This window comes from Dermacentor albipictus, chromosome 8, assembly GCF_038994185.2.
Source record: "Dermacentor albipictus isolate Rhodes 1998 colony chromosome 8, USDA_Dalb.pri_finalv2, whole genome shotgun sequence".
Classification (NCBI taxonomy): Eukaryota; Metazoa; Arthropoda; class Arachnida; order Ixodida; family Ixodidae; genus Dermacentor; species Dermacentor albipictus.
In genome coordinates this window covers 13040843-13066447 of record NC_091828.1, presented here as the reverse complement: position 1 = coordinate 13066447, position 25605 = coordinate 13040843, and the positions used below count along the sequence as shown (strand labels likewise).

Below are 25605 nucleotides of genomic sequence, written 5' to 3'. Positions count from 1 at the left end.
CCTTTCTTTGGCTTGTGGAACTTGTCTGTCCGCAGGTCTCCTAACCCCACGGTGGCTGTTTTGTTTGACAGGAACGCTGTCACGTAGCCGTGGATTCTTCGTCCGCTGTTGAGATCATCCAGTGCCTTGAGGATGGCCGCATGGTTGACGTTGTCGAACGCTCCTTTGACATCGGGTGCCGTTATTATGTTTTCTACTTTGTAGGGGATGTGGCTAAGAACCCTTTCTTTAATTTGTAGTAGGACGTCTTGGGTTGATTATTTGTTGTGAGACGTCCACAAACAAAGGCGAACGGAACCAAGCCGACACCATAATAAGGAAAGCATGCAAAACAGCGCTTCACCTGCCGGCCAACACCTCGACAGAGAAGCTGCTGGCCCTCGGGCTCCACAACACGTTCGAGGAGCTCAAAGACGCACAATTAGGGTCGCAGCTGCTCAGACTCCAGTAGACTACCACGGGCAGAAAGCTCCTAAAAACTGTGGCCCAAAGAATTTGAAAGGGAAGAACAAAGAACGGCAAACCTACCCGATGAATATCGCAGCCACATCAAAGTAGTGTCCCTGCCAAGAAACATGGATCCAAATTTACACACAGCCAGGCAGAACGCTAAGGCAAAGTATGCAGAAAAACACCTAGCAACCAAGGCGAACACTGTATACACGGACGCCGCGGTTTATCCCCGAGAACGAAGGGAAACAGAACAGAGTCGTCGCGGCAGTAATAGACTCGGACTATAGGGAAATCGCTTGCGCGTCGGCACTGGATTGTACGGTAACCGAGGGAGAGGAAATGACTGTTGCTCTAGCAGCTGTGGAGGGCTACCGCAGAAATAGATCCCTTATAATTGTAACAGACTGCAAGGAAGCATGCCGAAACTACATTAACGGCAGAATCTGTCAGAAATTGCTCCATATCTTCCTCCGCGCTGGCCGGCTGAATAAACGCATAAGACACACCGTCTTTTAGGTACCAGGGCACACTGAGATTGAGGGCAAACAAAGGGTTGACAGGACCGCTCGCGAGCATAAAAACCGAGTGAACCCAAACAGAGATCCTGAGGATTTCATGACAGTGATTCCAACATACTCTGACATACTAAATTACCAGAGAGGGACGAGGATCAGATTTCCCCCGCCCCATAATACACTCACTCAACAATAGGCAGTTTACTGGCGAAAGCTGCAGACAGGAACTTTCCCAAATTTACATATGTTATCCAAAATGTTCCCAAGTCAATACAGGGACACGTGCCCGTGGTGTGGCGCCATACCCAAACTTTATCACATCACGTGGGAGTGCAATACGCATAAGGCATTCCACAAAATAGACACAAAAAGGCATTCCACCCTAGCCTCCAACGGAGGTTGGTGGATCATTCCCGAAGAGCAGCCACGCTCTGTGGTGCCCTGGAATAGGGGCGCCACCCATGCAGGCCGGAGATTCTCATCAACCAATTGAAGATGAAGACCTCCGGCCTAACCACTGAATTACTCGTTCTAGAGCAATAAAGTGTACTTCCTCCTCCTCGGCGGGTTCGGCCCGGCATTGGACTACCTCCGGGATCGGCCCACGTATGGGGAGTGCTTAAGAGGAAGCTTTAGCTAAGGCCCAAATCCGACTCCGCCTATTCAAACACATGTAAAACGGAAAAACGTTTTTCTGAGATGACCCCTGGAACGATTTTAATGAGATTTATTGAGTTCGGAAGAGAAAGTGAAATTCTAGTGACTGTTGGAAGCGGAATTTCGATTTGGAGTCCGAATTTGGTTAAAAAGATTTTCAAAGATTCAAATGTTTGAAAAAAATAGAAGTAGGAAGATTACAAATTCATAGCTCTGCATCAAGAATAGATATCACGGTTTGAAAAGGCATCCATTAGATCATTGAAAGCGAACAAATTCTATATGTTATTTTACATCTTACGTGAATTTTTTGCGTAGTTTACAAGGGTTCTGCAAAAGCTCTATTTACATAACATACCTTTTTTTGGTATTCATGTGTAACATATCAATTTTGTCCGCTTCAGACGCACTATTTGATGCAATTCACAAAACTGTATAATGTTTTTCGTTGTTGAGTTGCGAAGTTGTAAACTGGATAGCTTCGTTTTTCACAATTATTTGATTTTTGACAATTCTTAATGAAAAAGTTTGAATGGAATTATGCAAAACCAACAGTCACTAGATTTTAAGTTTTTCTTTTAAGTGCAACAAACCTCGTCAAATTTGGTGCAGTGGTTGCGGATAAAAACGCATTCTCCTTTTACATGTATTTAGTTAGGAGCACCCGAGCTAAAGCTTCCTCCTAATACCTTCTTCGCCTCCGCCGTGGGTCGGCCCGGCATTGCACTATCTCCGGGATTGGCGTATGTGGAGTTTCTAACAACAACACGAAAATTTCCTCGGAAAGTAGAGGTACACATCTTCGTTGTATAATACGAAACGACGTCCACCAAGGTGAAAATGTGAGCCAAGTGGACGCGCGCTCGCGCGCGCCTTGTAGATTCATACCGCCATTACTCGCAGGGTGCGGCAAGCGCAGGGTGCGCGGGCGCGAGGTTTCGCGCACTGGCAAGCGTAGGTGTAGCTTGGCCTTTGGGCAACGCAGAACCTGGCAATGCGTCCAGATACAAGAATGCGAGATGCGCAGTTCGTAGTATGTGCCTTGTACGCGTGAAAGGGTCGTGCTTCCGCTGGCGTGTCTCTCACTGGTCCAACGCGGTCAGCTTAATCAAATTCCCCCGTCCCAATCACTGCCTTCCTGCTGCGCTAACAGAACAGGATTGTTATTTGGCGTCATTGCAAGCGAAGCAGTAGGTGGTGTGCTAACATTCCGTCTGCGCGTTAAGACCCACGGCCCCAAGGCTAATAGGCGCTAAAGGGAATCCACATGGTGAGACTGCATCGTTATCCGAGCTTGTCAGACAAGCTCAAATTTTGATGATGATGAGGATAATGGCGATGATTTGTTCGCATCTCCTTTGAAGTAGTAAGATCTTGATGAGGGCTAGTTGGTTCATACTTAGAACTGAGGTGAAACAGCGCGAAAAAGACAAGGACACAAGGAAACAAATACCACAGACAAGCGCTGTGGTATGCCACAGACAGCGCTTGTCTGTGGTATTTGTTTCCTTGTGTCCTCGTCTTTTTCGCGCTGTTTCACCTCAGTTCTCCTTTGAAGCAGCGAGGTGACAAATAGTCACCTAGCCTGCTTGAGTAAATTAGGTTTACTAAACATGCTTTTCGTTCTAGCATTTTCGAATAAATCTCCTCAATATTTTTGTTCATCAAAACTCCATCTACCTTGCAGTGCTTCCTATGCCTTTTTTCGGATCCAGCAACACCAGCGTTGTCCTGTCCATTTATACTTCTTGTGCTCGCGTCGGTACTTGCTGGAAACCGTTATATGTTCAGCCATACCAATCTCTTTCTTGTTTTTTTTAACCAACACTCTAAATGTATCTGGCTTATCAGGTGCTGCGCGGCTAAGCACTAGCTCACGGGTTCAAATCCCGGCTGCGGCGGCGACGTTTCGATGGGTGCGAATTGTAAAACCTCCCGTGTCTCGTGCATTGGGGGACGTTAGATTCTACTGGCTGTCAAAATTTATCCGGAGTCTCGCACTACGACGTGCATCATTAAGAAATCATTGTTTTGGCCAAAAGAATCCCCGGAAATATCTTGCTCATCTCGACTGCTGACCAGTTGATGCATTCATCCAATTTATGTACAAGCGCTTCTGGAAGGTGTACGTTGCCTACGGGTCTCACTGGATGGATTCCTTGGCATTTCACAAGGATGTGCTGAGTGGTCTCTGATTGCTGCAGCAGAATGGCCAAACGACGCATTTATGTGGTTGCTAAATACCTACCATACTCTTTTCGTGACCTCATTTCTGTCACAAACTATTAGTGGAATCCAAGGAGGTTATACTTAAACTTAAACTTATAGCTTACACTTATGTACTTGAACTTCTGAAATGTACGAGGGTCTCCAAAAGTGAAGTCGGTCGCCGCCATCTTGCTAGAGGCAAGGTGCCCGAACTGCCGTAGCGGCTGTTACACAGCACAGGGTATTCACGTCGTGTTTATTCGCTGTGCACTGTTGCAACTGTGCTTAACTGCTCATGGCATGCTTTTCTGGGCCTGTGCAGTACCTCCGTAGGCCACATTTCACTTGTAAATAAGCGCGTGTCATCGACTTAGGTTCTGTCGTACGTCATGCGGGCGTTTGTTCCACTTGGCAATGTTTGAAAAGGCCCTTGTCACATACGGGTATGTCAAAGTTAAATTTACGATTACACCCGATCAATACTTGTCGGCATGTCACTGCAAGCGGTTTTCATTTAGCGCCTGCATGGGCTACATGTTTGAAGCAGATGATTGGGAAGCTTGCAGCGTCTTGTGTTGCAAGTGGCCTAGGTAATGCTGTGTACTAAATAGAGAGTGATTACAGTATTTGCACGTAAATAATGCGACTCAGTTTAGTATGTCAGAAATAGAAAAAAAATTGCTTGCTATAGAATTACTATATCAACAGCAATTATTACTATAAAAACTGGGAACACGTAACAAAAAAGGAAAACGGGTTTCCGCTGGTATTTATTGAACGTTACTTCGAACTGGCCATCACAAGATAAAGTGAAAGGGGCGAGTGCTGGCATAATTTATTTCTGTAAGTGAGGTCGGTGTCGCCGTCCATTACATCCACAAATGTTATTGGACAAGCACCATGGTAGAATTGCCGTCGACACAACTAAACACCGCAAAGCTTTCCGCAGTTTGTGCAGGCATGCACCATGCGACTTCGAAGGTCGTGCACTCGATACGCCGTACAACAGCGCATATCGCTTCTTTCACGTCAGTTAGTGGGCAAATGGCGGTGAATGTTCATTACGCAGTCGCACCACACAAGCTTAGTTCGCATCATACAGTGCAGCGCGCCTCGTCTGGGGGGTCTGCGGCGGCTGCTGTGAAGCGCGCCGACACGTCACGCACGCGCTGCCTCTCGCGATCTGCCGATTAGCGACGCAGTCACGCCGCACTTTGCTCCGTTCGAAACATGCCTCAAGAGACAGATTGTCCGCCCCAGCCAATGAATATATATAGCGAAATGAAAAATTTGTAAGACGCTTAAAGTTCGACTTTAAAAGTGGAATGCGTTAGCAATGAAGATCCCTGACTACTTCTGAAGCTTCCCGCCAACTGGAGCGTTTGTAATCTTAATGTTTACTGGGAAGCGCTGGCCGCAAACACTATGCACGAAGGCGGGCATTCTGGTAGAAAGGCCGCCTCTTGCGTGGACCGCGATGCAGCGGAGAGGAGCGCTAGCGGCAGGTATTGCAAAGAATCTGGCGGGCCGCTCCATGGTCGCAAGACACCCTCGCACCGGCGCGCGCAAATAGCAGACGCCGCGGATGGTCTATGATTTGTAGAAACGCTGGGAAAGGCGTTTCTTTGAGTTTGGGGCAACAGAATTATGTTTTCTCGTGTAATCAAATTACAATCCGACGCTATCATGCCTGTATGGTGTGTTTGTGTCATAGTTTACGATATTTCCACGTATTTTAGCTCGCGAAATTCAATTAGTTCAGGAAATTGCTTGCGGCACATGGAGGGCCTTGGTATGGATGGTTGGAAAATATTTTTTCCGAAGCAACGTCAGACACCGGAAGCCGACGCCGGATTTTCTGCGACACGAGGTCGTTAACGCTGTCGCGTTAAAACACATATCGAGTGCTGCCTCAAATGTCGTCTTAGGGGGTATCGTAATCGCCTGTGAATTTTTTTTATCGGCAGCAGCGACTTTTCAGTGTGGATTGATATATATTCTAAAAAATAACTCTAGACAATTTCGAAGCGCCATACGGGGCAATGAGCGCAGTGCAATAGCTTTGCTAACAACGGAAGGACATCCAGTGCCTGACGTAGAATGTGCGTCTGTCTTAAATGATACATTTGTAAAGGCTTTTCTCGCCCAGTAGTTACCAATGCACAACATACCTTGCCATTACGTCATTACTTGCCCATGGACGCCATCTTTTTTACTTCTGAGGGTATCGTACAGTCACTAAGAAGCTGAAAAACTTGTCATCATGTGGCGTCGACAGCATCAGTACAAACTCCTTGAAAAATACTATTGAATACTCCTCTATCATTTTGGCATGCATTTTTTTCACAGTCCCTGCAGCTATTAGCCTTCCGGAAGACTGGCTGATAGGTAAGGTTGTGCCAGTACACAAGTCTGGGGTAACACACAATCCACCTAATTTCCGTCCAATTTCACTCACATCTGTTCCATGTAAAGGTTTTTAACAGATTATCTTCACTCACCTTGTCAATTTCCTTGAGTCGTACCAGTTTTTTACACCCTGACAGCTGTGTTAAGCTGTGTTTCGCAAGAATGTTTCTTGCAAAACACAGCTTCTAGTCTTTGCTAACGACCTGCATCATTTACTTGATTCTGGATTCACAACAGAGTGTATTTCGTTAGATTACTCCAAAGCATTTGGCAAGGTTAGTCATCATTTACTACTTTTTAAGCACGGCCAGTTAAATCTAGATCCTAATGTTCTAAACTGGATACGTGCTTTCCTTTTTAACAGTACTCAGTTTGTTTCCGCAAAGAACGTTGATTCTTCAGTCCAGCCAGTGCTATCGCGAGTTCCCCAGGGGTATGTATTGGGACCCTTACTTTTTTGAATTTTCATGAATGACCTACCCGATAACGTTTCATCAAAGATTTACCTATTTGCGGATGACTGTGTAACTTATGAGAAAATAACTATCCAAAACGATGTTGCCTTACTTCAGAGCGACTTAAATACCATACATTTCTGGTGTCAAACGTAGAACATAGAATTGAACATTTCGAAATGCAAATCAATGGCCGTATCTCGCACCTTATTAGCATCACCACACCATCATCTTGATAATACGCCCCTTGAGTCTGTTTCACCCTAAATATATATCGGTGTTATAATTTGTAGAAACCTATCATGGAACCATCATGTGAGGCACATCGTCACCAAAGCTAACCGATCACTTGGATACTTTCGAAGAAACTTGTATATGGCACCCCCGTCACTTAAAAAGCTTCTCTACACAACTTACATTCGTCCGTCACTTGAATACGCATCATCTATCTGGGATCCCAATGGTACTACACTGATAAACGAACATGAAAGAGTGCAGAATCGTTCCGTTTGCTTCACCTTATCCAATTATGACCGCACAGCCAGTGTTACCACAATGAAGTCACTACTTACCCTCCAGAACTTACAATTCGGCGTAAAATAGCCCGGCTTGCTCTTTTTCATAAAATTTACTATCACAACACTAATTTCCACAATCCGTTCATTAAATCCCTCTTTTCATTTCATCTAGAATTGACCACCTCCAAAAAGTAGATCTTCCTCGTTGTAGAACTGTTACCTATTCACGTGCATTTCTTCCAAGAACCACTTCCGAATGGAACCAGCTGCCGCGAGCAGCTACAGCAATCACGGATACAACGCGCTTTAAGGATTTCTTCAAATAGCGTGCCTAATATTGCTTAAATATTTGTAGCATAATGGTGAGTCGGCCTACTTGGAACAAATTCATTATTTAAAAAATCTTGTGCGCAAAAAGACAGAGACACAGAAGAGGGGCAACACAAGCACGAGCGCTTTCTAACAACTGGGTTTATTCTTCAAGAACTTCCTGCTTAAGTACCCACAGATCTGCGCGATCTAGTCAAGAAGAGCACGCCTATGGCGCATACAACTCTTGAGATCAAACGGCGAGGACCGAAGCCACCTGGTCAACATAAAAACATCAAGACGCATGTAACAAACACTTGCGATGAAAATACGTTATAGATGTGATGACAACAGCGAATTTTCTTTATCCAGCAATGAAACAGAAGGATGGCTGATGCATTTTTCCTTTTGTTTTTCAATCCAGGGTGCTTCCACAATTTCTCTCGTGGTTTGATTCTTATGCATATACAACATTACGGTGCTACTAAGACACGGTGAGCAATCGTGTTCTTGACAATGCATAGCCAAATGCGTACCAGGGCGACCTTTCAGACTAGATAAGTGTTCCCTTAGTCTCGTGTTCATGCATCTCGAAGTCTGCCCTACGTATACCTGACGACACGTGATAGGAATCTGATAAACAACGTTTTTCACGCAATCAACAAATTCGTTTTACTCGGATGTCTAACGCCACATTCATTCTTTGCATCAATCTTTCTTTCCAACTTATTTTCAACCTTAGAACACACACTACCTATTTTGTTTTTTGCCGAAAACACCACTTTTACTTCGTAACTCCCAGTCACCTTTTTAAGTCTATGTGAAAGGCCGTGAACATACGGAATCACTGTAACCTTAGAAGCCGAATCCTTCTACCTTTGATTCTTTGTGCGTTGTACTTTATCCTTTATCGTTTATTTATTCCATCGTCGACAGGTTAGCACTTACAAGGGATATTGCCAGGAGTGTACCGGAGAAAGAAAAAGAACGATGTGCGGTGGAATGTGTGGACGTGGTGGCCAAAGCTTCGGTAAGCGATAGATGCAAGCCTGATGTTGAGAGGACTGCTAAATATTTGGTTGAGAACGATCTTCTTGTGGTTCAAGCAGACAAGGAAGGCTTTCTGATTGTTGTACCGAATGATTGTTATTTAGAAAATGCTTTCCTAGCGGTGAATAACTGCATTACGAAATGTGATGTAAATGTAGAAAGCGTAAAAAAGAAGGCGGTGGCGCTATTGAAAAAATGTGACCAAGATAAGCTTGCGTCACATGTAAAGAACTCAAAAGGAATGAAATTGGAGATGTTTTTTACGGTAAAAACACACAAGGAAGGAATTATTTTTAGGCCAATTCTGTGTGAGCGAGGGTGTTGGCAGGTTCTGGTTGTGGGGTTCCTACATAAAATGTTGAATTCCTAAGAAGTACAGGATCCGTACTTGTTAAAAAACTCTGAAGGCCTAGTGAATTTTCTGGCATCGTATAGTACAAGTCGCAGATGGGGATTCAGCATAGATGTTCAAGATCTATACTATTCCTTACCGCATGGGCCCCTAATCTGCAGTGTAGAAGAGTGCATGACAAACGAGAACGACCGGGTGTCATTCCGCAACACGTGAGGGATGGTTATTGAATCCATTCTTGAAATTCTGCATTTTTACTTAGCGAATACACATATAGGATTCTGTGGTGAAACGTATCTACAGGCAAAGGGTGTGTGCATCGGGTCAAAGGTAGCTCCCATCCTTAGTAGCATTTTTTGGGGATGCATAGACAGAGAACTGGCAAAAGATTCGGAACGTGCAGTATATAAGGTATACAGGTATGTCGATGAATACTTGATTTTAGGCTGTCACGACAAGGGTGCTCTCAGGTATAGGGTAGTAGAAGCTTTTAATTCCCTGGGCATGGGCTTGACATTTACTTCGGAAGTACCGGTAGATAATAAGCTACAGTTCCTTGACGTCAAGTTAGAATTTCTACCGGAACGTGTGTGTTGGTTATTCTCGCCCCGAGCTGGAAAACCGCTAGTTAACTATGCCTCAAACCATTGCAGGATTGTAAAGAATGGGATAGTCATTTCACACTTCCGGTCAGTGTTGATAAAGTCATGTCACCACGCTCTTAACAATGCATTCCATAAGCAAGTTGATAGGTTGAGTAAGGCTGGGTACCCGCTCGCTGTCATGCTGGCGTCATGCGACAGTCTAATGAAAAAGAAAAAAAAACTTAAACAGGATAAAGAACAACGCACAAAGAATCAAAGGCAGTAGGATTTGGCTTCCAAGGTTAAAGTGGTTCCGTATGTTCAAGGTCTTTAACGTAGACTTAAACAGGTTGCTGCGAGTTACCAAGTAAAATGGTGTTTTCGGCAAAAAACAAAATAGGTAGTGTGTGTTCTAAGGTTCAAAATATGTTCGAAAGAAAGATTGACGCCAAGAATGAATGTAGCGTTAGACAACCAAGTAAGAACCAATTTGTTTTTTGTCTGAAAAACGTTGTTTATCAGATTCCTATAACGTGTGGTCAGGTATAGGTAGGGCCGACTTCAAGATGCATCAACACGAGACTAAGGGAAAACTTATCTAGTCTGAAACATGGCCCTGGTACCCATTTGGCTATGCGTTGTCAAGAACACGATTACTCGCCGTGTCTTAGTAGCACCGTAATGTTGTATAGGCATAAGAATTAAACCGCGAGAGAAATTGTGGAAGCGCACTGGATTGAAAAACAAAAGGAAAATGTATCAGCCATCCTTCTGTTTGATTGCGGGATAAAGAAAATTCGCTGTTGTCATCACATCTATAACGTATTTTCATCGTAAGTGTTTGTTACATGCGCCTTGATGTTTTTATGTTGACCGGGTGGCTTTGGTCCACGGCATTTTATCTGATGAGTTATAGGAGCTATAGGCGTGCTCTGTTTGGCTAGATCGCGAAGATCTGTGGGTATTTAAGCAGGAAGTTCTTCGAACATAAAACCAGTTGTTAGATAGCGCTCGTCCTTGTATTGCCCCACTTCTTGTCCCTGTCTCTTTGTTCACAAAAAAGTTTTTAAATAATAAATATTTGTATTGAATTTGTTCTTCTGTTTTTTGGGTATTGTCGTTTTAGTTTTAGATGTTCAAATTACTCTGCTTTATTTTGGATGCGACTGTTTCAGTTCATTTTTGTATTAAGGTGGTGATTGTTCATGCTTCTTATTGTGATTGTATCAACTGTTTTTACAATTTGCGTCTGTAATATACCCCTCCCCTCTGTAATGTGCAAACGCTGAGGGTAAAGTAAATAAAAATAAATAAATAATGTAGTTCCTTTTTATTCTTCTTCGCGGAACCGTAAACACAGGGAGGGCAGCGCGTATGCCGCGGCTGCCTGTGTTGGAGCCACGCTCTTCTAGAAATATGGCCGCCGGCGGCTGCTCTTGCTCCTGGTGGCAGCGGCTTGGGCTCCCACTCCAGACGTTTTATAGAACCTCCTTCATCAAGCTCGGCACAAAACAATCTCGTGCATGGCGCAATCTCGAGCGAATACGAGACAACTGGAGTACTCTTTTCGGGATGTCATTCACATGACCTATGTGCTCGAAATATTTCTTGGTGGAGCCGGGCACAATACATTCTCGTGCTAGAAAATATTACACAAAGGTTGCAGTCCTGCTAATCAAAGGGTTAATAATGCGATGGATAGAAACTCGGTCTCATTGATTCGACATACTGCAAATGAAGCGCGAATCAACAAGGACAGAAAGCTGTTTCCTCCTTCTGCCCGTTTTTGGTGCTTAAGCGTTCTAGTCTATTATTAAAATACAAATGCAGTAATAATAAATAATAATAAAACTAGTGTAATGAAGAACACCAACAGAATCACAGGCAGCTGATGCTCGAGCTGAGAGACTTTGCTCGACGAAGCGCTTTACCCGTCATCTATCTGCCGTGTATGAAACCTCCTTTATAATTGGTGGACGTGCTAGGTACATTTCAAATCTTATCATCTTGGAACTCCGCCCTCGGACGCTACCTTCCGCCATGCCAGACGCCAACCAGCAGACGCTCCCGTCGCCGCCTGTTGTCTGCGCTAGTTGTGTTTGCCACCTGGATCCTACCATCTTCAGCGGAACGGGCGACAACGACATTGAACATTGGCTTCCGTCCTACGACAGGCTGAGCGCTCATAACAAATGGGATGACTCAACCAAGCTAACCCACGTCCTTTTGCATCTCGCGTGCATCGCCAATTTCTGGCTCAGGAACCAAGAGGCGGATTTCTGAAGGCGGTCTACCTTCAAGGCGGATTTTGCAGAGGTATTTACCCATTCCGCTGTCCGCAAACTCCGAGCCGAGCAGCGTTTGCGCACACGCGCAATGGACACGGCTGAAAAATTCAATAGTTTCATAGAGGACGCTGTCGATCTATTAAACGCGTCAATGATGCTGCCATGTCCGAAGTGGACTAGATTAAGCACCTAATGAAAGGAATTGACGATGATGCCTTTCAAATCCCGGTGGCAAAGATCGCCCATCGCCCAAAAACGGCTTTTGTTTCACCAGATGGCCTATATGAGTTCACCGTCATACCTTTCAGACATTGCGATGCGCCTGCTACACTCAAAAGGACGATGAATTGCGTTTTGCGCGGCCTTAAATGGAAGATATGGTGTGTTACCTTGAGGCCATCGTGGTGTTCGCCCCTAATTTTGCAACACACCGGCGCCGCCTTCAGCACGTACTGAGTTCCTTAAGCAACGCCGGTCTGCAGCTTAATATCGAGAGATGTCCAGTTGCCTCACGGAAGTTGACGATCGTCGACCAAGTTGTGTCCAAGCATGGCATTCTTCCAGATCCTGAGAAATTGCGCGCCGTCTCTGCGTTTCCTAAGCCCACTACAGTGAAAGAACTTCGTAGTTTCATCGGCTTGTTCTCTTATTTCCGGCGCTTCGTTTCGAAATTTTGCTTCGATCCTGTCGCCCCTCACTCAACTGCTGCGTGGCGCCGAAGACCTCTCATCGTAGTCCCGTGCCTGGCGCCATGCGTTCACCACATTACACCGTCTTCTCACGACACCACATATTCTTGCCATTTTGACCATCAAGCTCCTACTGAAGTACATAGCGATGCAAGTGGCGCAGGCCTAGGTGCTGTTCTCCTACACCGTTATCCTAGTCAGGCAGAATACGTTGTGGGTTACGCGAACCAAACGCTGACCAAGGTTGAGGGCAATTACAGCGTCACGGAAAAGGAGTGCTTGGCCATCGTCTGGGCGCTTGGCAAGTTTCGCCCTTATTTATATGACCGCTCTTTTGATGTAGCGACCAACCGCCACGCGCTGTGTTGGCTTTCCAATTTAAAAGACCAATCTGGCCGCTTCACTCCCTGGGCCCTGCGGAAGCAGGAGTACGACATACGCGGGGTGTGTCGTTCGGGGCAGAAGAATACAGACACTGACGCTCTTTCCCGCTCCCCAGTCTCGCCAAAGGCCACTCGTGAGTCCCCCTGTAAGCGCACGTTGTCACCTCTTGATTTTGACACTATTGCTGCCAAACAACAAAATGACCAATCGATCCCTTTTCAACCTTCTCGTGGATACCTCAACAGTTCGGGCCTCTCGAGCACTTAGGTGCAAAGTTCTTCATTTTGTGATGCGTGATCAGCTCCTGTACCGACACAACTATGCACCAGAGCGGCGTACGTGGTTGCTCGTCAACGCGAGAGCCTTGAGCTCAGAGATACGTTCCTCATTAAACTCGGACCCCCAGTGTAGCTACGCCAGCGTTTCCAAGACGTATGACCGACTTCGGCATCGCTCCATCTGGCGGGAGATGTACACCTTCGTTCGGAATTTTGTCCGCTCTTGCGGTGAACGTCCGCAACGCAAATTTTTTCCGCACCTCCCAGCCGATGAACTTCATTCAGCCCCTGTCATACCCATCTCAACCTTTGGTAGTGTCGGCGTCAATCTATATGGCGCACTTCCTTTGCCTACGTCCGGCAACAGGTGGATTATAGTTGCCGTCGACTACTTAAACACGCTATGCAGAGACTGCTGACCTCCCTGCTGTTACAGCACAGGAAATTGCCACTTCTATACTGCGCCGTTCTGTGCTTCGTCATGGAGGTCCTCGTCAACTCCTGAGCGACCGAGGTGGCATCTTTCTGTCTGAAGTTGTTGAAAAATTGCTTGCTGAATGCGCTATTGTTCATCGCACATGCACCGTCTATCACCCGCAAACCAATTCTGCCACGGAAGTCTTTATTCGCACCCTTGGCTACATGTCCACGATGTACAGTACATCTGTCCACTCCAATTGGGCCCTGGTTCTTACATTTTTCACCTATGCCTACAATATCACAGCGCAAATCACTACCGGTTCATTCACCTTCTGTGTTCTTTATGGCCATCATCCTTCTCCTACAATGGGTACCATTTTGCCCTACCACCCAGAGCCATCAGGATGCCTGCCAATCTTGGACGCTGCAAGACAAGCTGAACCATGTCGTCAGTTTCCCACCGTTTCACCTCGGATGATCAAAATTGCCAGAAATCAAAACCTGGTGCTCGCAACTCGACTCCTTTTTTTCTCCCGGGAACCATCGTTTGGTTGTCGGTACCTACCCGCACGCCAGGAATCACTTCAAAAATTCTTCCTAAATACAAGGAACATTCCGCGTTCTGCACCGAACTTCTCCCATCAAGTACCTCATAGAGCCACTCACACCGCCATCTGACATGGTTCATCGTAGCCGCGTCCATGTCCAGCGGCTCAAGCCCTGTCATGATTCAGTGGCTCCATCTTCTGACTAAGTCGCCAGGATTGCTCCTTCTGCCGATGTGGCCATTGTAATGAAGAAGAACGCCTGGATGTAGGCAGCCGGATTTCCAACAGCGTCGCATGCCGCAGATGCTCGACCTGAGAATCTTTGCTAAGTGAAGCGCTTTACCCGTAGTTTGCTCGTAGTTATTAAAATGTGATATAATGCTTCGCAACCTAGATGGAAATTCTATTTTAGCCCTCACAGCTAATTTTAACGCATAACGGGAAACTGGACGCCTCCCCTCATAATGGCAAGACGCCAAATTCATTATGATTCCAAATCCAGGGAAGCACCTCCTACTCGAAAACTTCCGCCCTACCTCCCTTACTTCATGTGTCTGAAAGGCCCTCGTACACATCATCCTCAGATGCTTACACAAACATATAAACAGCAACGATCTGTTCCTCAATACCATGGTTGGCATCCGCGCTAAACTTTCTGCTCAAGATATTATGATTCAGCTCAAGCACCAAATTATCAACGGCGATAAAAGCTCCAAGCTGGACACCAGAGTCATCTTAGGGCTAGAACTAACCAAGCCGTTGGGTAACGTCACACATAAGACCACTGACACAACTGGCACAACTCCAGGTTGAATATCGAACTTATAACTACGTCAAGGATTCTTTACAGGTCGCACGGCCACCATCACCATCGGAGGGTTGTAGTCGCCAATTATTTATTTCGGCAGCAAAGGCACGTCACAAGGATTGCTTCTGTCCCCTTTTTCGCTTAACGTGGCATTGATCGGACTGCCGCCTGCATTAGCTAGCATCCTTAACCTCAAGCATAGCCTCTACGCAGACGACATCACCCTCTGGGTCACCAGGTGCAGTGACGAGGACATGCAAGACATGCTGCAGCAAACCATCAACGAGGTTGCTGCTTAAGTAGAACTGCGTGGCCTGGAGTGCTTCCCAAAGACATCGGAGCTCCTTCTATACAAGCCCAATTGGAGAGGTACACGTCCAGATTCTGACCCCCACCAACATAGAACTCGCGTGCGTCAGCGACGCACACCTACATTACCTAGCATCGGTTTCCCTGGCTTACGCCTCCCACAAAACGCGAGAAACACAAAAATAAGCACTTAGATACTCGTGTAAAGCAAACCACCCGCCTCATTGGAGGCATCGCCAATCCACATCACGTCATGAAAGAAAACAACCTGATACGCCTGGTAACCGCCTACGCCCTAAGCAGGATCACCTATGTCTCCCCGTACCTTATACTCAGTGCAACGGACAAGCTAAAGCGGAGAACCATGATCAAGAGGGCCCTTGAACAAGGCCGACATCTTCCCATTTCCACCTATAACGAGAAACTGGACGCCCTCGGGCATTCACAACACCATAGACGAGCTTATTGAAGCTTACCGTATTCGCCAATACGAACGACTCGCCAAATCTACCACGGGCAGGCAGATTCTAGGCACCCTAGGTATAACCTACATTACCTAATTCGCCCAAAAAGTACACGTCCCACCGAAGATTCACGCTCAGCTAGCTATGCCATCTATATCTCGCAATATGCGTGCAGAACACAATCGGGAGCGACGTGCACCCAAGGTTAAACGACTGCATAAGCGCTACGACAAAGCCACTGACGTAGCCCACGTCGACACACTGGAACACCCCACCCAGAACGCCATGGCCGTCGTCGTAGTCGAGGGCTCGCAGTACCGCCTCGCCGCGACCGCATCAATACTCACCACTCAACCCCAAGAAGGAGAAAAAACGGGAATCGCTTTGGTCTCCGCCTCTACCAATGCACACTCCATTATCATCAGTTCAAAAAAGGCCATTCGGAACTACCGAAGGGGACTGATAGCGCCCCATGCGCAGAATACACTCCCCGGCACTGCTCCCTCTAGTCAACGCCATGTCCAGATCATCTCCGCCCCTGCACACTCGGGTCTGGCTGAAAGCGAAGCTGCCCGCGATGCCACTCCAGCACTTGCACACCGCGCTAATCATCCTTCTCCTGCGCCTTCCGATCTTGAGGAGCCCTCTCTTCTGCATCGCTGTCACGCGCGGGATCGAATGGTCACGTTGCGAGAAAGAGTCCGCCACTACCGCAGAGCGGAGTTACGCTACCCCCGAGCACAAAAAACACAGAATAAATCTCAATCCACTACTTCGCGACTGCTTCAGAGGCGAACTTTCCCAAACCCGGTGCTATACAACTGCACTTACCACAAGCGATACTCCCCACTTTCCTCCTCATTACCTGCCCTGCCCATGCCCATTTCTTTTTCTTGATTTCAACTAAGGTATCATTAACTCGCGTTTGTTCCCTCACCCAATCAGCTCTTTTCTTATCCCTTAACGTTACGTCTATCATTCTTCTTTCCATAGCTCATTGCGTCGTCCTCAATTTAAGTAGAACCCTTTTCGTAAGCCTCCAGATTTGTGCCCCGTACGTGAGTACTGGTAAGACACAGCTGTTTTAAACTTTTCTCTTGAGGGATAATGGCAACCTGCTGTTCATGATCTGGGAATGCCTACCCCAGCCCATTCTTATTCTTCTGATTACTTCAGCCTCATGATCCCGATCCGCAGCCACTATCTGTCCTAAGTAAATGTATTTCCTTACCACTTCCAGTGCCTCACTACCTATCGTAAACTGCTGTTCCCTTCTGAGACTGTTAAACATTACTTTAGTTTTCTGCAGAATAATTCTTAGACCCACCCTTCGGCTTTGCCTCTCCAGGTCAGTGAGCATGCATTGCAGTTGGTCCCCTGAGTTACTAAGCAAGGCAATATCATCAGCGAATCGCAAGTTACTAAGGTCTTCTCCATTAACTCTTATCCCCAATTCTTCCCAATCAAGGTACACATTCGACCACATTATCTGACAATGCCCCAAAGCCTCACTCACCAACACACTCCGTATTAACACTACACGCATCACAACTACGGCCGAGCAGTGGGAGACTGCTGCTCCACTTAGACCGAGAACAGCTCTGCGTCATCCGGATGGCCAAAGACATCGCCAGAGAGCAAGGACTAGCCGCCGTCTGAGGAAGGGAGAGATTGGGGGATCTTACCAGGCATCTTACTCCCGCCACCCCCGGACCCCATAAAGGACACAATAAAGTTTTAACTCTCTCTCTCTCTCTGTTGTCTATTCCAGTCAGCGCTGAAAATGATAGTGAATGCGTCACCGTGTTACTTGCTATGCTGACGTTTTGAGGGTGATTGAGACGCGCAGATATAAACGGTGCGGGATGAACCCGCAAGAGAAACAAGTATGGGTTATCTTGCTCCTGTGGTAGAGGTATATACGAGATTGTCTACGGCGAGTGGCAAGTTAAGAAAGCCGCATCGGCGCTGGATGTTCAACCGTCGTTAGACGCGATAAAACGGTGCCGCGCAGTTTTGTATTGCTTCGATGTTCGAGGGTAATGTGGGATGGTAGTGGTCTTACAACGCTAAGGCAAGCTTCAGGTGAGCGTAGAGTCAGTAGCAGTATTGGGAAAGATGGCAATGTGAAAATGTTTCTGCACAGTTAAGCCTAAGTGCAATAATGCTCAGATTTGGTGGATTTATTGTGTTCCTTGTGTTTATTTCAAGACAAGTTGCTGATTATGTAAATATATAAGTATGCTTATAGAACGTTGATAATTCCGGTGGCTGGTTATTTTTACCAGATAGTAAGGTGCATTATGTTAGTGTGACTTAATTGCATGGCCTTGCACTTGTTTATATTTAATTTCATGGGCCATGAAGGACAACCGTCATACATAGTGTTCCGGTTTGTTTGAAGAAGTGTGAGGTCATAACTGTTTGATTTTAATTAAACTTTTATGGTTATTCAAAATTAATAAATTATGAACGACAACCCAGGAAATTATATCATGAAGGTGGCAAGAAATTTAAATCTGAAGCGCAGAAATTACAGTGACGGAAGTGCGTTCAAGTTGCCACTAGCAACTTTTCTTTCTTTTCTGTCATTTTTTCTTTCATTTTCCGTGCGTTTATTTGTAACCAATCACGTCCTTGGTGCCTGACGTATGTGTTGGCTCAGGTTGATTGATCTGCAACAGTATCGAAGAAGGTCACTGGACTCACTGATGACACCATCCTGCTCCTCGTCTATCAATGCTCCTAGCAGATGGCCATCACTGGGTTGCAGAGGAAGTGCGTAGGATATCTCAGACGAAGGCTCCTCAGTCGTCTCCATAAAGGAATCAGAGACTGCAATAGGCTCTTTGGCTCTCTCCACCTGCATTGAAAATCGGTGCACGGTATTCCAAGTTTCTCGAACTTGTAGTGGGCCGTCTATGACATGACATCTTGGGTTAATAGATGCCGTGTCTTACATACACGGCATTTTACAAAAAGACAAAACGAGGTAAACAAGTTATTTTGCGTGCCTTGCAATCAGGAAATCATATTTAGGCAGACAAATACATTTTCCAGCGTGTAAGAAGATCATTCAGCAGAATCTACATACAAAGAAGCTTTGCGCGAGTGAATAAAAAGAGAGAACGCGCGTTTGTGTTTTTCTGTTTTTTTTTTATTCCCCCAGCGACCGGCACCGCCACTGTCGTGGATGCGGCGTAGAGGTGAGTGCCGCTTGGTGACGGTGCATGATACCCAGTGGCGGTGAGGTCGCGCACGTCCTCCGCTGGAGACTCGAAACACGAGTTTGTGTTATTCTGTTTTTTTTTTCATTCTTCCGCAAGGCCAGCCCCTCCACGGATGCGCGGAGGGGAGCGCCATGTGGTGGTAGCAAAGGGACCCTGCGGCGGTGATGTGGCGCCCGTCCTCCGCTGTGGTTGATTTGCGTATTAGGCCACGCAGGACGCACGGTAACGCAAAAGAGCTTTGCTTTAAAACAAATCCATCAAAACCAACGAGGCCGTGTTCACGCGTACCTTCTGGCTCAAGGATGCCCCGTGTGAGCAGCTCTGCAATGTAATGCACTTTCGGACTCAACGAGATAATAAAGGCAAAGACGCAAGCCGGCTTTCTGCATCATTCTTTAGGGTACCCAAACTCCCCTTCGATGCGACCGACCATGTGGTTGTCAGGCGGCGCAAAGCATATGCGCAGCGTGAGGTGCCACCTCTTGTCGCTACGCTCCATGTCGTCGCCCGCTCGCCGTCTTCAGCAGCAGCCCCCACGCGAAGCCGCTTCCCCTACTGCTTCGGGTGAAGTAGTGCAAGCCATCGCTCCCAAACAGCGCCGCCGTTCGGCATCCGAGAGCGAGCTATTAGGCGATGTCATACGAGCAGCAGATGGAAGCCAGCCAGAGAGGCCCAGTGTGGTTCGCCAATGTTATCATCATCAGCCTGGTTACGCCCACTGCAGCACAAAGGACTCTCCCATACTTCAACAACTACCCCGGTCAAGTGCTAATTGTGGCCATGTTGTCCCTGCAAACTTCCGAGTTTCATCCGTCCACCTAACTATCTGCCGCCCCCTGCTACGCTTACCTTGCATTGGAATCCAGTCCGTAACGCTTAATGACCTCGGTTATCTTCCTTCCTCATTACATGTGCTGCCCATGTCATTTCTTTTTCTTGATTTCAACTAAGATATCAATAACTCGCGTTTGTTGCATCACCCAGTCTACTCTTTTCTTATCCCTTAACGTTACACCCAACCTTCTTCTTTCCATAGCTCGTTGCCTCGTCCTCAATTTAACTGGAGCCCTTTTCGTAAGCCTCCAGGTTTCCGCCCCGTACGTACGTACTCGTGTAAGATACAGCTGTAATACACTTTTCTCTGGAGGGATAACACCAACCTGCTGTTCATGATCTTAGAATGCCTACCAAATGCACCCTAGCTCATTCTTGTTCTGATTATTTCCGTCTCATGATCCGAATCCGCGATCACTACATGCCATAAGTAGATGTATTCCCTTATCGCTTCCAGTGCCTCGCTACCTATCGTAAACTGCTGTTCACTTCCGAGATTGCTAAACATAAATTTGGTTTTCAACAGATAAATTTTTAGACACACCCTTCTGCTTTGCCTTTCCAGGTCAGTGAGCATGCACTGCAATTCGTCTGCTAAGTTACTAAGCAAGGCACTATAATCAGCGAATCGCAAGCTACTGAGGTATTCTCCGATAACTCTTATCCCCAATACTTCCCAATCCAGGTTTCTGAATACCTCGGGTAAAGACGCTGTGAATAGACGCTGTGTGTGAATGTGACACTGTTGACCTTTGCGTCCAGCAACAATAGAGTCTAAAGGGGCGAGCAAATATGAGCGGCGCCTTGGAGGCCCTAGTGGGAAAAAAAGTGGCCTCAATTACTACGGCGGAAGTGTAGCTGAGTTTGTGATCCATGTACGACTAAGACAAGTGCACAAAACGCTCCATAACGGAAAAGCACACACACACCTAACAGTGTTCTGAGTGTGCACTTTTTCCAAAGGTGTCCTCGTGTGAGCTGGTTCTGCCAGATGCTAGGTAATAAACACAGTATTTGGCTATGAACGAAATGCAATTATTCCAACTGTATCAGCGGAAGTACATTTGCAGTAAAGGGCAGTGTATATCGCCGCGTATCATTTATGCAGAAACAGCCGAAACTATTATTATATCATGGAGGGCTGCTCAAGGGACGAGCCACCGCGAGAACGACGACTAAGTGGGTCTGTGCCCTTGGCGCGAATGAATGTCGGCCTGGCGCTCTCGCTCCTGTCCAGTGTAAATAACCTGTAAATAGCCTCTTTCGTCTGTGTCTTTCTACACGTAACATTCTGGTGGAGGTCAGCGATCCCCGTCCTCGCCACGGAACTCCGGAGTGGTCGGTACATCGACCTTGTCACCATGCCTCCCGGTGACGAGCCCGCCTCTGCAACGCCTTCGGCTGGTCCGACTGCTCCAATCGTCACCGTTGCCCAACTGAGTTGAACATGGTTGCGCGACATAATGGACGCTCTAGAAGTTGAGCAGCGTGGTGCCCTAAGGTTTTTGACAGCTGAAGATGTTTCCCAAAAAGAAATTAGTCGCCGTATGGCTGCCGTGTACGTTGAATATAGCAATAATTGGCCACTGTGAAGCGTTAGAGCAAACAAATCAAAAAAGGACATGAAAGTTGCAAAGACGGTCCAAGACCGGGCCAAAGCCATCCTGCAATCACCCCTAACAAAATTGCAAAAGTTGATGAGCTGATGAGACAAGAACGGAAGATAAGCATCGATGAACCGGCAGAGCGTGTGAACATCAGTCACGGTTCGGTTCACGCCATAATTCATGAACATCTCGGTTATCTGCTCTTGCGTGCGCAGTGGTTGCCAAATATTTTGAACTACGGCCAGAAGGCGAAGTTCAGCGCTGCCTTGACTCATCTTATCCGCTATCACAATAAGGGTGACGACTTCTTGTCTCCAATTGTGATCGGGGACGAACCATGGTGCCACTTCTATAAACCTGAAACATGACAGCAAAGCTTACACTGCAAACATTCGAATTCACCACCCCCAAGAAAGGAAAGGCCGTCATTTCCGCCGGAAAGGTGTTGTTGACTATTTTTCGATCATCAGGCGCCATTACTGATAGAATTCGCTAAATCTTGAGAGACTGTCAATTTGTTTCGTTATTGTAAAACGCCAGATCGGCTGCGTGTCACAATCAAAAACAAACTACGTGGAAAATTGACGAACGTGGTCATCTTGTTCCACGACAATGCCGTGCCCACGTCGTTGATGTCGTTAATGCAAAACTGGCAATGCTCAAGTGGGAAACGCCGAAACATCCGTCAAACAGCTCAGACCTGTCGCCTTGCGACTTCCACTTTTTGGAGCATTTGAAAAAAACAGCTTAAGGGAACCAGATTCGTGTCGGATGGTGACGTGAAAGAGTCAGTTGCAGGCTTTTTGAAGCAGCAACCCAAGAAATTTAATGAGACGGTAATCACGCGACTGGTTAGACAACGGGGCAAATGTCTAAATGATCATGGAGACTACTTTTAAAAGAGGTACCCCGTTTGTCATATATTCGCACTGGCTGACTTTCGTTTGACTTGCCCTCGTTTATTTTGCAGAACTCCTGCTTTTTATACGTGCTCTCTGTTGCGGCTATAATTTCGGTGCAATTACTCTCGATACACGACCTGTGACAGCTGCTCCTGCGTAATACATTGGAACAACTGACAGCGTCATTTAGATTTTTTACTGGCCGTTGTATACGTACAAGAATCTAAACAAGGTTCTTGAATGACAAAATTTCATTACAATATTTGTCCTCAGCTTCTTAATTTCATAGCCTTTACATTTTTCATATCAGCGGCATGCACTGCCTTGCTGGTTTCGAACTGATATAGTTCTAAAGTTCGTGTGATATTTTCTTATTAAATAGAGAAACAACATGGAAGCATTCATATCGGTTATTTTGGGCACAACTTTTGGCACATACATGTATATACTTTTATGAAAAATACTTATTTTACTTGTTTTGGCAGTGCGTAGCATTCAAGAATTCGTTTGCAGCATCTTTAGCAAGGACAATGCGGTTATCATTCATGTATTTTATCCCCAGACAATTTGTTTAAGAGGAAGCTTTAGCTCGCTCCCAACTCCGACGCGGCCTATTTAAATACATATAAAGCGCAGAAACGCTTTTCTGTGATAACCCCCATATTTGTCCTCAGCTTCTTAATTTCATAGCCTTTACATTTTTCATATCAGCGGCATGCACTGCCTTGCTGGTTTCGAACTGATATAGTTCTAAAGTTCGTGTGATATTTTCTTATTAAATAGAGAAACAACATGGAAGCATTCATATCGGTTATTTTGGGCACAACTTTTGGCACATACATGTATATACTTTTATGAAAAATACTTATTTTACTTGTTATGGCAGTGCGTAGCATTCAAGAATTCGTTTGCAGCATCTTTAGCAAGGACAATGCGGTTATCATTCATGTATTTTATCCCCAGACAAATTGTTTAAGAGGAAGCTTTAGCTCGCTCCCAACTCCGACGCGGCCTATTTAAATACATATAAAGCGCAGAAACGCTTTTCTGTGATAACCCCCGGATCGCTTTTAATGAAATTTGTTGCACTTGAGAGAGAAAGTTAAAATCTTGTGTCTGTTGGAACCGCAATTTCGATTTAGGGCCTGAACATTGTTTAAATATTTTGAAAAACTCGAAAGTTCATCCCCCAAAAAATAGAAGCACGACGTTTACAAACTAATAGCTCTGCATCAAGCACACATGTCGCTGTTCAGTAAACGGCATCTATTATAATAGTCAAAGCGGACAAATTTGGTTTGTCAATTCGTATCTTACGTGAATTGGTTGCGTTGTGTAGAAGGATTCATCGAAAGCCGTATTTCCATAATGCTAATTTCTTGAGATTCACGTCTAACATAGAAATTTTGTCCGCTGTAGATGTACTATTAGGTGCAATTCACAGAATTCTGATATCATTTTTCATTGCTGAGTTACATAGTCTTAAGCTTGATAGCTTAGACGTTTGCAAAGTTGCGATTTTGGTGAATTTTTATTAAAGAATTGACAGCCTAATTGAAAAATTCGAAACCAACAGTCACTAGAATTTTAGTTTTTTCTTTAAATGCCACAAAACTCGTCAAATTTGGTACATATTGGTTGCCGAGAAAAACGAATTCTCCTTCTATATGTATTTAGATACGAGCACCCGAGCTAAAGCTTCCTCTTAAGGAGGAGACCGAGCTACAGTGTGAGCCCCCTCCCCCCCCCTCCCCCCCCCCCTCCGAAGAAAATTTCTGGCTATGCGACTGCTCCCAAGTTATAGAAGGAGCTTCTGTAACCTGTTCATTACTTTTCTCAATGGAGTTATCCTGGCTGCTCTGGGTATTGTATAGATTAGTTCGGAATTCTTCCGCTGCTTTTACTATTTCTTCGGAATTGCTGCGGATATGCCCAGCTTAACTTTCCGTGCATACGTCTTGGCTTGTCCTATGGCAAGTTTTTTTTCTCGCTCATTTCATGCTGCGTCCATTTAATACTGCTTTCTGAGTCTTTCTTACGCTACAATTTGGAATATACTTTATTGTCTCCTTCAGTTTGACTGTTTCATTCTTTATCGTTTTTTTATTAGGTTCGTTGCTTGGGAGAGCTTACCTACTGATTGCCTTCGTGCGTTGCCTCTTACTTCAGTTGCTGCTTCTGAAGTCAGCCTAGTTACGGCCTCATTCATTACCTCTATTTCATCTACATCTCGCTGTTTTAAGTCTGCATATCTGTTTGGAAATACCGGCGTGAATTGGCCTGCTTTTATCCTTGCTACGTCTAGGTTCGCCTGCTTTTTCTTGACCAATTCTATTCTTTCTCTCTTCAAATTCAGGTGAATCCTAGACCTCACTAACCTACAATCAATGCAGTTTACCCTGTATAACGCTTGAATATTCCGCAATATGCTGGGATTGGCAAAAAGTACCAAATTGATTTCTTTCCCTTTTTCAACAATAAAAATTTTCGAGGTGCACTTCTTGTTGCTACGCTTTCTGAAGAAGGTGTTCATTATTCGTAGCTTATTTCTTTCCACGAATTCTACCAACACCTTTCCTCTGGTGTGTCTAGAACCGGTGCCGCTGCTCATTGGCCACCCTGCTTTCCCTCACTTTTGCATTAAAGTCGCCCATAGGCAGGTTGCGAACGTAGGTCCCGCGCCTACAAGGGCGCCCCTCGCGGCGGCGAGCGCGGAACCGGCAGGATAAGACCGGCTCGCTTGCGTTCGGAAAGCCTGTCTGCGCACTGTTTCGCGCGTAGCTGTTGCCTTTTCTGAGCAATGGCAAAGTGCAACACGAGCTGCTGCGTAGTGGGCTGCAACAGCACGTACACCAAATCACGAGGAACAAAGTTTTACAGGTTTCCAAGCAGACCGCATGAAGCAGAATGGCGTCAACACTGGATAGCGCTCATCCGACGGCATAAGCCGTTCTATGCTCCGGCGTTATGCCAAGCGCGTTAACGCTGAATTCTTTGCTTTTACAGCAATGATGGCAGCAACGGGACACCTGCAGTGCGTACCAGGATATACACCAAACAAAGTAGTTTGTTCCCACACTGTACCGCAGGAAAGCAGTGGAACTCTTTCCCAATCCTCCCCCATTCACAGAGCGCAAGGGCTTGCTGAGAGGTTTGAGGAGAGGTTGCAGCTATTTGAGCTGGCATACACCCTTCTGCGCCCAGCATATCAACTAAGGGGCAGTTGAGATCACCAAAATTTTTGACGGCGTGGTTTATTGGAATCTCCTTTGCACGCACTGGACAAACGCAACATAAAAGTATGGCACTTCTACTAACTTGGGCGAAAATATTT

The 25605-nt window shown here is 46.0% G+C and overlaps 1 protein-coding gene across 10 annotated transcripts in view; it reads right to left on the bottom strand.

Annotated features, from left to right (window-relative positions):
* LOC139048619 (microtubule-associated serine/threonine-protein kinase 2-like) overlaps window positions 1-25605 on the bottom strand; it is a 705675-nt gene that overhangs the window by 125637 nt on the left and 554433 nt on the right. For 9 of the 10 annotated variants that reach the window (XM_070523057.1, XM_070523063.1, XM_070523058.1 and 6 more), the window contains one exon: window positions 18408-18561. The exons of the other annotated variant lie outside the window; for it this stretch is intronic. In XM_070523057.1, coding sequence (XP_070379158.1) covers window positions 18408-18561 — 154 coding nt within the window. The remainder of the gene's footprint in view (window positions 1-18407; window positions 18562-25605) is intronic. 10 annotated transcript variants of the gene reach the window in all.